Raw genomic sequence first — 14,723 nt, 5'->3', positions numbered from 1 at the left:
CGTGAAGCCGAGTAACGTTTACGGCCGAGGTTCTCGATCAGCTGCGCTATTTAGCGAGGAACTGCTGCGTTTCAGACAGCTGCGGATCACGAGGAAACGGCTTTCCCAGCCTGAAGCACCCGAACGCAGGGCCCGAGGGTTGCTCATCACGAACCCGTCCATACGACAGCTTTTCACGGTGACATTGTGTTCAATAAAGCAAAACGTTTGAGCTGAAATTAAAAATAGATCAAAAAAGCACAGACGCTTATAAAAAAGCATTTTTACGTTGTGTTTCACAAACACCCAACTGTTTCTTAAAACAATAGAGTAGATCAAAACCTGGTTTTATGACAAGTTCACTGTAAATGAAAAACTTTGCATACTAAAGGGGCCGTGGGCTGGACACTCTCCAGACCCTTGGCCTCTGTTAGAGGAATAAGGGTCATTGTTTCCATTGCAGAGACAAACGGAGCCACAGAGATAGGAAACGCTAGTGCTGCAGTCAGCTGGCAGGTCGGTACCGACGGCAATTTAGATTTGGCTCCAAATAAAAATGTTTTGTTTTGAAGTAATTCAAATTAAATGGGAAAAAAAAGAAGGGTTGGTGTTTTTTTTTTTGTTCAGTGTTTTGGGAGGTTTGGCAGGGACCCTCGTATCTGCTTCAGCCTCCGCACCGCTCAGCTCCCCACCTCCTCGCATCATTTCCCTACTAGAAAAAAAGAAACCAACCCCCAAGTGGATTTTCCTTCTGAGCTAAACCCAACCTCAATTCTAATTTTGAGCCTTTGCAGAGGTGAAGTCAATAATCACAAGGGGATTAAAAAAACAAAGCCAAATTGTGAAGAAAAAAAAAGGCGACAGAAAAATTAGTACGTTTCCTCTTGAAAAAAGTTACAGTAAAAAAAAAAAATAGCCTTTTTTGTGGTTGTTATTTTTAACCGGTAAAACAGCAGGATTGATGGAAGCCCCCAACCTGGCTCTGCATTCAATCCCTCGACACCTCCGCCCCTGCCCCGTCCCGCGGATGGCCGCGCGCAGAAGGACGCGGGGCGCTGCCGGACGCGGGGCTCGGCGGCGCTGGAGGCCATCTGCGCTCCCCAGCCCGCCGGTCACGTGTCAGGCGCTTGGAAGCGGACCCAGCTCCTTCCCCCGGCGCGGTTGCTCCTTCCACCACGCTACAGTGAGCGAGCCTGTGCAAGGAGGGAGCCCGGCGTCTCGTCTCGGACCCCGTGGGCGCAGGCACCCCTCCCCGCTCGGCACACGAGCGCGGGGAACGCTGGCTTTCAGCATGAAAACGGCCCAGAGTGCAGGAGACCGAGCGCTGCTTTGCTCCGCGAGGATTTCCTCAGTTTCGCTTAAAGGCTGAGGAATGTCTAACGCTAACTGTATCCAGATGTGCCTACTTGGCAGCCCGCTGCCGAGACGTTACCGAGGGGACGCGGGATCAGCGCTATCGAATGGGTTGTAAGTATCCGTTATGTACGTTTGATCAGGGTGGGTCGGGGAGAGTTGTGCAGCAGTGCGAGCTGCAGACGGTCCCTACTGCTTCCCTCTCCCTCCAGCCCGCGGCTTTTCTTTTTGCCTGGTTGCTCTTGCAATCTTGTTACATGCAGCGACCTGAACTGCGATGGTTAACATGCAGCAGGGTCGGCTACAGGCTCTGAGCACGCAGCCTCCAGCCCTGCTACATCTGCTTTACTTTCCAAAGAACTTTCTTTGGGTGTTTGAGGTTGTTTTTACAGAAGAAAGTTTGTCTTTAGACAATGCCTCCAGTGCTCCGAGACAGGGTTTTCTCCCAACGGCGAACATGTTCCAGTGGCGGCACGTTACATTTACAAGCCATTCCTCGTCAGTAAAAGGACGTGAATCTTCCCCGCGTTGCACTATTGTACGCTTTGAGCAAACCACGGGAATTTTCAAGCGCTGTAGCATAGCAAAGAGAGAAAGAAAAAAAATTCAGTCCCAGGGAAATGAGCAGTTACTGATCGCATTTTTTAACAGCTTTTGGGCAGATTCTGCTAAACGTATGCGTTGGGTATCATCTTGAAATTAGTGGGGCAAGTCAGCAGGTACTCCCTCTCCCGTTCACGTCTGGGTGTAACAATGCATCCGTGCTAATGCACTGCAATTGCTGGGTTTTGGGGCGCATCAGGCAAATTATTGATCGGCTCAGAAGAGGGTCTGGGAGCTGAAGAGGCAGCGGGCACTGCAGCCTGGGGAGGGCTGGGAAAGGAGGGTGGTTGTTTCGGCGGGGCTGTTTGTTACCCCTTCACGAGCCTGCAAGGCTTTATTCTCCTCCTGGGGTCAGGGAAAATGAACGTTTGCTAGAGAGGGCAGGTTCCTCGCCCTGCGCTTGGCTGCTCCAGGAGGGGCCTGTCTCCCCGAAGCACTCAGGGTGTGAGTCGAGCTGCTGAGCTCTCCATAATTCTGCAAATCAGACCACCTAACACGCAAGACTGCATCAGGATTCAGGAAAGCACCTCTCGAGGCTGCTAAGCCTGCGGAAGATAATTGCGCGTTACCTTCTCCTACCTTGCAGGCAGCGGAACGCTCTCGTTAGGGACGTGGTGCTGTGCTTAGGAGGAGCTGGAGCTTCCCCTGTCTGCCGGGGCCCGCCACGGCGTGCCTGGCAGCAGCGCGGTCCTGCACGGGCACGGCACCGATGGCGCGTCCTGCCCCGAAAGGGCCAGGAAAACATCCTGCGCTGCTTCAATGCAGCGGAGCTGCAGTCCCCAACCCGTGCCACGTGTACGCGAGCGACTTACCGCCGGGTGAGCAGGGCGACGGCAGGAGCGGTGCAGGCAGCCAGCGTTCCCCGGAGGTCGCGGGGACGGTCGCGCGGGCGGCCAGCGCTGCCCAGCGTCATCGGGGCTCCCGTGCACAACTGCCGCTGCCTCCCGCCGCGGTCCCGCACGATTCCCCGCCGGGGATGGTGCAAGTTCCTTCCTGGGACCCCTGTACGCGACAGCGGACATCTCGGCATCCATCTGCAGCACAGCAGCTCTGCAGTTTCTCTGCATTTCAGTCTGTATACTTCATCGAAGCGTCACCGACTGGGGGGAAAGCTGAAAGGAGGCAACCGCAGCAGCCATTTGCAAGCAGTTGTCTAACGCGTGGCTGGCATTGCGAAGGCGAGGCTGGCAGCGCCAGCAGGAGAGACGGTAATGAAATGGGACCAGCCAGCTGGGAAGCTGATGAAACCACGTATTTCAGGACTGGGGCAAGAAGAGAGGTAAATAAGGCACCCTGTCCTGTAACAGGGGGGATCTCATCCCTTCGTTTACACTGGCCTGAAAAGCAGCTCCGACAGGAAAGTTGGAAACGGTCTTTGGAGCAGGGCCTGCATTTTTGTTACCTGCTTGCGCAGTGTTTCAACCAACAGAGCTTTTGCTGCAAGGCGAGTAACGGCAGCGGTGACGCTGTGCCGGTGACACTGCGGAGGGGCCGGAGCGCTGCTGCGACGGCGGAACCGGCCGGCGGCGCCCGAGCAGTGCCGCGGTCTGCGGCTGAGCGCTGCGAGCCTCTGCCCCTCTGCGCTGTGCTCGTTTGGCTCTGGCTCACGATCCCGACTCCTGGGAAAGCTTTCTCAAGACATTCAGCTAATTAAATCCTACAGCCTATTCTCCGTTTGTTTACAGACTTCAAAACTTCAAGCAGCTGAATGAGATGGGCTCTTTTTTCTGGTGAGGCAGCTGAGCGATTGTTTTCGTTCCTTCATTTTTCCAGGGCTTTGCACTAACCAACGGGCCGAAGGGCGTCTCTTGTATTTCTGCTTGCCCTGTCTTCTAGTCGAGAAGACCAAATCGTTCAGCATCGCTTTGTAATCCTATAGCTCCAAATGAGACCTCTTCACAAGCACCCTGTAATGCAGAGAGGAGCTGTCTGGCACCAAAGCCACTTGAAGCATGAACTTTGGTGAGGTTATTGACTTTGCCTGGAGGGGGGCACCAACCAAACCAAACAAACAAAACCAAAAAAGAAACCATGCAGGAATAAAACTTGTTACATGACACCCAAATATAGAATAAAAGAGGGCTTCTTCCCCTGCTCCAACACCCAGAGCTATTTTTCCCCTTTAAACACTCCAAAACCAGCTCAAACCGTTAAACCTGAGTTGGTTCATGCATGTTTTTGTATGTGGGGCAGAACAAACCCAGCGCTGGAAGCTGACCCATTTCCCTGTGGGTGCCCCGAAGAGCCCAGGCACCCACAGGATGCAAATCGAAGACGAGGTTTTGCCTGCATCAGGTAACTCGGCTGAAATTTGAAAACCTTCTGCCTTCGCGCTTCACTTCAGGTTTCTGTTCAAGGGTACGAGAGGGACGGCAGCCCAACACGGCTGGAGGAGAGCAAAACAAGTAATCTCGACGCGAAACAGAGTGCTGCTCGTGTCTGCGTGTTCAGCAATGCATTTAAACTAAACTGGTGCGGACGCAGAAGTCGAACGCTCTCCCGACCCTCGGGGGCTCGGAGGGTGGGACCAAGCGGGAGTCGGTGGGAAGGTGTAGTCACCAGAGCTTCAGGCGGTGCAGACCAGCATCCCGGTCTGGTGGGATACAGCTGATCTGCGCACGTCTATTTTACACAGCCCCAGCTGCAGGATGGGCGTAGGGTATGTTATTACTGTTGCTGGTGGGTTCTCGAATAGCATCAGGAGGAGGAGGCAGAGGAACAGCAGCACAAGGCGAGGAAGGGCGTGGGAGCTTGATTTGCTCTTGCTGAGTGAATCAGGATGGAAAAACTGCTGGAAAGGAGGCGGAAGAGGGACACGTGCGCAGACCTCCCCGCTGCAGGCCAGAGCCCGGGTCCCAGCTTCCAGCACTGGGTGATACAACCCGACTTTGTTCTCGTGAAATGCGTTCAACCAACATGAAATGAAAAAAAATATCCAAAACCTCAAGCATTGCCTCAAAGCACCCCCACCACCCAGAATATTCCAAGTTCCCCTGAGGATTGCAAAAAACTCATTGAACCCATCGGTGCCGGATCCCCAACACTTTCTTTAGCTCATTTTACAGAGAAACAGATAAGACATCTCCATCAGCAACCACAGCCCCCATACTGCATGGCCACACAACGTATGCGGCCCCTCCATTGCACAACCCAAACCTACCAGTGGCAGCTCCAGCTTCGGGAGCGAGGAGGGGAGCCGGGAGGGAGCCAGAAATGCTTCGCATGCAGCGGGACAGCAAGCTGATCCGGGGACAACCCACAGCCGTGCTTGGCGGGGACGGATGCTCCAGGCTGGGACGAGTGCGCGGCAGAGCTCGTTGCTGTGTTTTGTACCCTCTTGCTCGGTGTACCACGTTTTCAGCTTGCCTCGCTCACCACAGCTGCTTTTCCTGAGGCTGGGCGGGTTGAATAACCACTCCTCAAGGCACAAAGCAACGCGCCAGAATCACCAAGGCTTCCTGACTGAATTCGGGGACAGGATCCAGAGGCTTTTTCCCACCTGGGTCCATGTGAGCCGAAGTGCCAAGTGATGGAGACGTGATGGCTGCTGCAAAAGGAAACTTCCAGGATGAGCTCAAGGCTTCACGTCATTCAACTGGGAATGAAGGACTAGCAACTTTTTTTTTTTTTTTTTTTTAAAATCATAATTTAACTGCTTTTATTGCAGCACTCCTTGGCCATATTTCAGAATCCTCTTCTCAAATAAATGAAAACCAGGCGGAGGACTGGGCCCTCTGCCCGAGCATGCAACAGCGCAGGTCAGATTCCCTGCCTGGATGCTCACCAGGGAGCCCTGCCCAGCTCCGGCCACTTCCAGCTTTCGAGCATTTTGTTGCCTCTCAGGCCACGCAGGCTGCGGCCCCCTTGGTCCTTCCAGCATGTTCCTTATGTACGGGCTCCCCACACTTCCACCTCAGGGATATGGAACCTCTCAGCCTCTTCCTCCAGCCCAGCCCTCTAACATCGCTGGTGCTCGCAGCACGCGACGCTCCCCGTCTTCCCCAGGACCCCCCCTGTCCCACTGCTGGGCAAACGGCACCGTCCCATTCAGACCCGCTCGAGCTGGACTCAAGATCCCTTCTGTAGCCATCCCGGGGCAACCAACACAAAGAGGAACAACTCCCCGTTTTTCCAAGCTTGGAGGACACGGGAGGCAGCCCTGGCAGCTAAGCCCACGTTCCCCGAGGCACCGAGCGATGCAGCAGTTTTGTAACCCCAAGCTGGCCGGAGATCCCCCGCGGCCGTGCACGAAGCAGAGGCGCGTCCACCTCGGATGCAGACACGCAGCAAGATGCTGTGCCGAGAAACGCTCTGCTGTGCTCGCATCTTTTTTCTTTGGCATCAAATATTTTCTGCTCGCTTTGATAGCCCTGTAATTTCCGCCCCCCCCCCCGCCCCGGTGTTGAGGCAGATGAATAATCTTTTCGGCTTTAGGACATACCGCAGCGTCTGCCAGAATCATCAATCCCTCTGAATTCAAGAACAGGACAGCTTTTCCCACACTGACATCCATGGATAGAGCTCGCACCTGTGTAATAATCGAGGGTATTTCCTTCAAAAGAAGGAAATATCTAACAAAGACTGGAAAATCCATCTAATTCGATCAAGGAATCACTTCAAGAGCTGGCGACTTCTTTTGAAAGTGAGATGTCTATATTCAGCACTGAACTGTTTTATTTCAGCACGGAAATCGCTATTTCGGATTCTTTTTTTTCAATAAATGAAAAGACAGAAGAAAATCCGGGCTATCAGCCCAGGCTTGTAACAATTCAGGGTTTTTTTTGGCTTTTCCAAGGGGGCTTATTGCCAGATTCCGAGATGCTGGCAGGATAAATCTGTAAGTCATGGAAATTACGAGTTTCATGACACACACATTTTATTCCAAACCCTCGCTGATAAAATTAAGCACAGGAAAGAGCCAGGACTTTCATCCAGATCCTTAATTACCATCTGGAGCCTGGCAGCTGAAATAAGATCAAACTTTTGCATAGAAAAGGAAAAAAAAAAATTACTTTTACAGTGCGGAAAGAGAGGAGACTTTATGAAGAGCTTGAGTGGAGATACACAAACATCCCAGTGCTATCAGGATCCGTCCCACCAGGGACGCCGCATCTCCTGCTTGCTCTGGAGACTACGTGCACGGAGCTGCGTAGCACCTCGATAAAGCTTATCCCGTCGCAAAAATGCCTCAGTTTTAGTTCTTACGAGCTTTTTGAGACAGGGTCCCTATTTTAGGTATCTCAATAGGACCGAGCAAAAATTCTTGCTCGTGATGGGCAGAAGAGGGACAGACTCACTCTCCTTAGCAGATCCAGTTCCGTAGCATGTCCGGGGTGCGGTGGGACCATCCTTTCATACTCCTGGAGCTTGCCTTCCAATTTATTGAAGGCAACGTGAGGGAAAGCCTGCTGGGAACCACGACTTGACAGATAAAGAATAATTCAGCACAAAACTGAAACACAGCAGGTTGCTGCAGAGCACCGCAATCAGGACTCGCCAAGGGTAATTTGCACACGACAGATGTAAAATGCAAACCAACATCCTATACGCATTAGAAGAGACACTTTCACGAGGCTGAAAATAGTTATGAGCCAAGTCATGCGGCAGAAAAAGCATAAACAGAAAACAGCTTCTGATTATAATAAGCATTTTAACAACAATTTATGAGATCAGTGAAAATTCTACAATCCTGCTCTCAATATCAAAGCTATGCCGGTTAAAACATCTGCCTAGCCTAGGAGAGAAGTGAAAGGTACAGTAAAAAAAAGCCAACAAATGGAGAAAACCCCAGCAATCTCTATTAGAGGCCAGAAAACGGCGAGAAAGGCGGCCTGAGGAAAAAAAGCACGGTCATCATGACAGGGAGGAAGTGATTTTGAATCCACTGGGAACGCAAAGAGCTTTACCAAGGCACGGATAAGCCATTTGCTAAAATAAAGTTTTCAGTAATACTGGAGACAAAGCAGATGAGGTCAGTAAATATTTTGAAGCTGCACTTGGGAAAAAGATCGCTGATACCACATGATGATGGAACACTCTCCATTTCACCAGTAACTTGGAGATGCAGTTAACCAGTAACGAAAAAGCAAAATATTTTAAAATTATGAGGTCCAAGTGATGTGCATCTAAGAATTTTAAAGGGGCTGGCCAAAAAATCAACTGGTTTATTGATTTTGCTTTTTCATTGGTCTTGAAATACTGCCTAGATCCCACAGGGTCTGGAGGTAATGTTGTGCCACTATTTTAGTACTTCCTAACTACAGACTCGTCAGTCTCATTTCGAGCTTCAAAAAGATAATGTTATGGCTGATACAAAATTGATGGTTAATGAACAATTAGCGGGTGATACAATCCATGCCAGTGAAAAAGGATTTGCTGAAAGCGGATGCCACCGAACTAAAGAGAGTCCTGTTGTAACTCATAATCACGTCGAATAACAATATCCTTACCAGGCACAGAGCTGCCCGTTAGATGTTTGAGTCAGTAAAGTGGTACGGGGCTCGACTGGAGGCAGAGCATCCATCTGTGCGCTCCATGGGCTAATAATGCTGAAAACAGCGAACTGCAGGAATTAATTGCGTAGGAAGCTGCAAGCCTGGCTCCCCCACCCTTTTCGGTCCTCAGTAAGGAGTCTTCCTTAAGTGAAGACAGACTGACGATCAACCAGGCAGCTTCCGATCAAGAAGCTTTTGGGTAAGATGATCTTGGCTAATTCAAGACAGACAACTGTAATACCTTCAAAGGTAGCTTCTCCTAATACAGCGCAGGCAAGATAGAGCTGTGAATCGCATACGAGTGTGAAAGATTATCAGTGGGTTATAGAAGTATACTTAGGTGCACTTGTGAGAAAATTTTGGGGTGGAGCTAAACTTTTCGAAACACACTCCCTGCTAACGACTGTAGGGGTTACGATTGTCGCCTGCCTTCTCCGGGAGCCCGGAGCGACTGTCAGGTCCCCTCTGTTCAAGTCGGCTGTTAGCCGCTGTGGGGAAGAGCGTGGCTGCGGTGCGGTGGTGACGAGAGGACCTGCCTTTGCTGCCGCTGCAGACGCTTGAGCAGCTCTTTCCCTGAACTATGGTTACGTGCTGCTTTCTGCCGTCTTACTACTCGTTCCTTCTTTCTTTTTTTTTTTTGCAGTTGAAGAACTGATCGAATGAGACAGAAGATCTCCGGGAAAAGCGTAAGTGAGGAATCAAATTTTGTACTTCAAAAGGCAGCTTCACCTCTCACGTTAATAAAACATTCCTAACACCAGGCTCTGCCTTGCTTCTGCGTATTGGGATTTATTTCCCCACCTCTTGCTTACTGGTTAGGGTGATTTGGCAGAGGCAAGACACCCGTGCCCCTTCTAACCTTATTAATGGAAGTTATTTATAATGGTTTAATATTTTATAAAGATTACTGGCAGCAAAAAGGCCCTGTGTGCATTCAAGAGCATGCCTAATGTATTCATTTTGAAGGCAGAAATCATAGCTGGTTTACGAGCGCTGGCTCTGTGTGCAGGGAAACCCCAGTGACACGCTGCCGCTGAAAGGTCTGCCTTCCAACAGCCAAGTCCGTGCCTCCCCGTTTCGACTCAAAAAGGGTAAAAGCAGCAAGAAACGGTTACCAAGGGGGACAGGAAAGAAAAAAAAATAAAATCTAATGATTTATGGAAGAACGGCATTGTTCATAATTTTCCACCTTGTTTTTCCCAAAGCAGTGAAATCTCTGAAATGGCAAAACATGTTCGGCCGAGAGGGACGTGGGAGGAAGGGCTGATTTCACGTTGGGCTTAGGAAGCGGTTTTCAGGATGATGGTGACGGCTTGGTGACTTCACTAACCAAGTCACAGGGCAGAGCACTAGGATCAGTGTTAGCTTTGCAACCCACGTGCCTTTTGGCAAGTTCCTTAATGTGCCTCGGTGCTTGTATGAGTAAAATGCACTTTGCTGCTAGTTTTTAATTGGTGATTCAGTTAATCTTGCCTGCATGCTTCAAAGCTGCCGAGTCCTCATTGCTGACACACCATACGTTTATTTACAGATGGACGTTGGTGCCCGGCAGCTCAAACACAGCTTTTAACAGTCCCAGAAACACCGCTGAGACAATGAGAGTTCGTCTCAAAGGGGATGCGATCTGTACCCTCTTCCTGCTGGTAGCGCTTTGCTCTTTACTCTACTCCCAACTGGAGCATTTAGTCCCGGTAGGAAACAAGGAGCCAACACAGAAAAAGCCTTCAGTAACACCGAAAATATTCTCTGACCCCAGAGCACCTTGGGGACCGATGCCAGCAGAGGCAACGGTACCCAGACCCCAAGCAACTCCTATCGTTAGACGAACGGACGTGGCCAACAACAAGGTCCAAACTACAACTCCACCCCTGTTGACTGATTCTGCCTTCAACTTCAAACACTATCTCCTAAACAAGGATAACAGGAACTTCAATCTCCTCATTAACCAGCCCAAGAAATGCAAGAAAACACCGGGAGGTCCCTTTCTGCTCATTGCTATCAAATCAGTAGTTGAAGACTTCGACAGACGTGAGATTGTCCGGAAAACTTGGGGTAGGGAGGGTGTGGTGAACGGGGAGCAGATCCAGCGAGTGTTCCTCCTGGGAACACCAAAGAATAGGACAGTGCTGGCGACATGGGAGACCCTGATCCACCAGGAGAGTCAGACATACCGGGACGTTTTACTCTGGGACTTCATGGACACTTTCTTCAATCTGACCCTGAAGGAGATCCACTTCCTGAACTGGGCTGCTGAATTCTGCCACAATGTGAAATTTATTTTTAAAGGTGACGCCGATGTTTTTGTCAATGTCGAGAACATTGTTGACTTCCTTGAGAGACACAACCCCACTGAGGACCTCTTTGTTGGGGACATCATCTACAATGCCCGCCCTATCCGTGTCCGAAAGAGCAAATACTATATCCCGGAGACTATGTATGGGCTAAGCATCTATCCAGCCTACGCAGGAGGAGGAGGGTTTTTGCTATCCGGCTGCACCATGAGGAAGCTCTCTAGGGCTTGCAGAGAGGTGGAACTCTTCCCCATTGATGATGTCTTTTTGGGCATGTGCTTACAGAGAATCAACCTCAAACCCATTTTGCATGAAGGATTCAAGACCTTTGGCATTGTCAAGCCTTCTGCTGCCCCACACCTACAGACATTTGACCCCTGTTTTTACAAAGATCTCATGGTAGTTCACAGTCTGAAAGTCGCCGAGATCTGGCTGATGTGGAACCTGCTCCACAGCCCACGTCTTTCCTGTACTCAGAAGAAACAAGTGAAGAAGCCTTTCCAATGGAAAAAGAAAGCTCAAATAACAACCCAGACATCACCCCTCAGATAATGCAAGCAGGCTGCCGCAGAAACACAGAGCAAACCAGCTGAGAAAGGGAACCTGGAACTGTTGCAACCAAATGAACCGACTTTACAAGTAGAGTATTTTAGCACATCTTATTTAGAATGTTAAGAGAAGATGACAAACTATTGCAGGAATTTGCCAAAATTCCACATTTGCACACACATACCGTGTGTGGACTCTTCATTAATGAGTCCAAATAATCATAACAGTATCTTTAATTTATTATTATTTATTAGAATTATAGTAGTGCTTAGTGGGCCAATGTGTAAAAGCACATTGCAAAATGCAGTCCTTGGAGATTTTTCAGCATTGTTAGAAATGTGAGAAATAAAAGAGGGTAAGAGATGACACCAAGGAGCAGAGGGATGATTGTCAACGTGTTACCTTGGCTCGGACTCATTGAGAAATGACCAAACTACACAGTAACTAGAGCAAAGGAAATCAAGTCGCCTTAGTGTACGCTCAAATCAAATCACTGCTGCCTGGGTGGCCTGTAGGCCTCGTAAGAAGAGAAGAACAGAACAACTTACAGCTATTGAAATGGGGTCCTCTACGTTGCAGATAGGGTGGACTACAAGAAAACAAACTGGAGGCTGAGGCTGGCGTGGCTGGTTGAGCAAAGGACAGGTAAGTAGATAACTGGGAAGGGGCAGACTTCCAAAGGGCCTTTAAAGAAAGGACAAGAAGAACTCTGAGTCGATCCCTCCGAGTCTTGATTTTTCATTATTCGTAGCAACTCCTCCGTTCAAATACCTGCTCCATTGACACACTCAGGACTCGGGGGACCATTTTTTGGCACCTCCATGCGCTCAGGCTCTCTACACTATGCTGACTGGCACTCAGTGAAAACTCAAAGTCATCCAACAGTATCTGATCTCTCTCACCATCTAATCCAGATCTTCAGACGTTTTGCATCTGGAGAGATCCTTTGGCCTTTGCTTGTGAGGGTAAAACCACACAGAGCTGCTGCTTGCGTCACGTTTGGGAGCTTCTTCAAACCAAAGGAAAACTTGTCAATGGACTGGGCTGGTTTCTATAGACCTTGGTGCTCTGGCACAGAGTCAACTGCACAGAGCAGCCAAGGCTTTTCATATTGCTGCGGGTGTCACATGAAGGGAGAAAGTAGTCTTCAGACAAAAGGGCTTCAGAATGAAAGCCTTTCTAAATTTATTGCAAGAAAGCAAAAACACACAGCAATCCTTTTCAACTTCCAGTCGGTCTGTAACTTTGTACGTATTTTAAGCATCGGACAAGAACATTGGATTGCTTGGTTTTTCAAAGAATAGTCAATACTTTAAAGCATTTTGTTTTTTCCAGCAGCAGATTACCTTAAAAGAACATCCTTTTCTTGGACATCAAAAAGGAAGTAAATTCCTCTAAATCATGGTTAAAAAGCTATGAAATTCATGGGGCAAAGAGCCTGAATTCACCTCTGATACTGTGTTTGTTAATTCTTTTGCAATTTTTCCCCCTCAACAAAACTCCTATCCATCAGAGAACCCCCGATGTCATCCCTCTTCGGAAGGGCACACACACACAGCTTCCAAGGAAACTACCATCAGTCATAAATGTCCAGGAAGTTGCCCTCCTTTGAGCAGAGCCTGCAGCAGAGCTGCATTTCATATCTGGGTATAACCTTCCTCCCACCCAGCACTAGTGTGGGTTCAGTACTCGTATTAACTATGCGCAACATGGAGGAAAGCAAGCTGGTAATCTCTATTGGTAGACTGTTAACATCAGTCTTTCATGTTATCTTCATCGTAAGAGTTTAAGCCTTACAATAATGTATTTCCAAGGAAAGGTCAGGTATACAGAAATCAAAAGACCGTATGTTGATTTGGGATATTTTCAGGATGCAATCCTGAAATACAAAATGCTCATTGCGAGCTTTACAAGGAGCTCTGCAGGGTGTGGAAATAAGCCAGAACCTTGCTGGTGGGAGAAAGCCAGTCACGCCCCTGTCTGCTAACACGTGTGATACTTACGTATTTATGAGCTCGTACAGAAATGTATTACCTGTGATTAGTTTACAGTTTGGGAAATTATTTATACCATAATTAAAAGACAGCATGCAGACGTGCCTATCGTTGTCACAGTGAGTCTGTCAAGTACATCTGCACACATGTTGGGAGACTATCACCACAGGTATTTTTCACAAAGACAGCCACAAGAAAAATGCATTATTCATTATTGTGGATAACTTGGTAAATCCTTCCTTCTGCTGGACTTAATGTAATGGTAATGACAGAAAAATAAACAGGGCTTACCTTATGATTTCCTACAAGGCAGCTGGTCAGGTTCAGCAGTCCTTATTAAGATCTTCCTTTTAAGCCTGGAGACGCACAGAGATTGGCTCCTCCCTCTCTAATGTCTTCAGATCTGCAATCTACCCACAACGCAGCATTCATGAGCGCGTTTTGTCCCAGATCAAAGTTCTTGTTCAACATCCACCGGTGCCAGCACATACCCTGATAGCTGGCAGAAACAGACAACGGAGTAAACAGTTTGCTCTAACAGTTCTTAGTCTATGGAATAGCTCATCTCTTTTATCCAATGAATACTAAATCTAGTATTTATTAATGAAAGATACATCTACTTTTGTCCTCCAGCTTCTGCTGCATGGCCCGTTTCATCTGGTTTTAAAAGTTTCCATTTGCTTCTGCAGTTGAGCTGGAAGTTCACAGCCCCCCTACGTGAGCATAACGCAGTGGGGACGCGCTGGAGGGCAGTGCTGCACCCCCTGCAGTTTATTCAGTTCTACTTACTGCTACCGCAGGCAAAAAGTCTTTGACTTCACCCAAGCTGGAGAGATTGTTTCCTAAAAGATGGGGGTCTTTTCAAAAAAAGCCTACAACCCTAGGTGTGTATGAGAACTGGCAGGAAGGACCCTCTACCGACCTTTCTGATGCACCTCAGAAAACCAAACCTATCCATTTCACAATGACATTCTGAGCAGCTTTTATTAACTGGCTAATTCAATGCACCAGTCGGGGCTTTGCTACAAAGCCTTGCTCGGCAATTTTTTTCATGGCTAACCCATGATGAGAAAAGAAAACATAAAAACATTCTAAGTGGGTTCCACCAGTAGCAAGGAAAACAAGCAGACTTCCTCGAGACAGACATAAACATCTGAAGCTAATACAGTACAGCAGGCTTTATTGAATCCCAGGGATCCACACGCAGACTAATTTTATTCCTACTGTACATACGTAGCCAGATTTGGTCACTGTAACGAGCAGAGCTGGCTTGAACCTCGCATTTAGCACCTCCAAACGCACCTCTGAACACATAAACTGGTAGCGAATGCCAAGATCCATCATTCGGTCAGGCCACTGCTGACTTTAGACATCATAAAAAAGAAAGCCAAAGATGGCTCTGAAGCAATTGAGTGTTAAAATATTGCGCTTCCTCTCTGCAGTTTAATTATTCATCCTCC

The 14,723-nt window shown here is 48.7% G+C and overlaps 1 protein-coding gene across 2 annotated transcripts; it reads left to right on the top strand.

Moving 5' to 3' along the window:
- Positions 1-587: 587 nt before the first annotated feature.
- On the top strand, positions 588-13,361 carry B3GNT9 (UDP-GlcNAc:betaGal beta-1,3-N-acetylglucosaminyltransferase 9). Of its 2 annotated transcripts, XM_075161023.1 has the most exons (3): positions 588-1,446; positions 9,073-9,115; positions 9,961-13,361. In XM_075161023.1, the coding sequence occupies exon 3, from the start codon at positions 10,025-10,027 to the stop codon at positions 11,270-11,272; it is 1,248 nt and encodes a 415-aa protein (XP_075017124.1). In that variant the 5' UTR covers positions 588-1,446; positions 9,073-9,115; positions 9,961-10,024; the 3' UTR covers positions 11,273-13,361. The 2 variants fall into 2 exon arrangements, with proteins under 2 accessions (XP_075017124.1, XP_075017126.1); XM_075161025.1 differs by lacking the exon at positions 9,073-9,115.
- Positions 13,362-14,723: the final 1,362 nt, after the last annotated feature.

This window comes from Calonectris borealis, chromosome 12, assembly GCF_964195595.1.
Source record: "Calonectris borealis chromosome 12, bCalBor7.hap1.2, whole genome shotgun sequence".
Lineage (NCBI taxonomy): Eukaryota > Metazoa > Chordata > Aves > Procellariiformes > Procellariidae > Calonectris > Calonectris borealis.
Note: the sequence above shows the minus strand (reverse complement) of the source record. Positions and strands in the feature narration are given on the sequence as shown.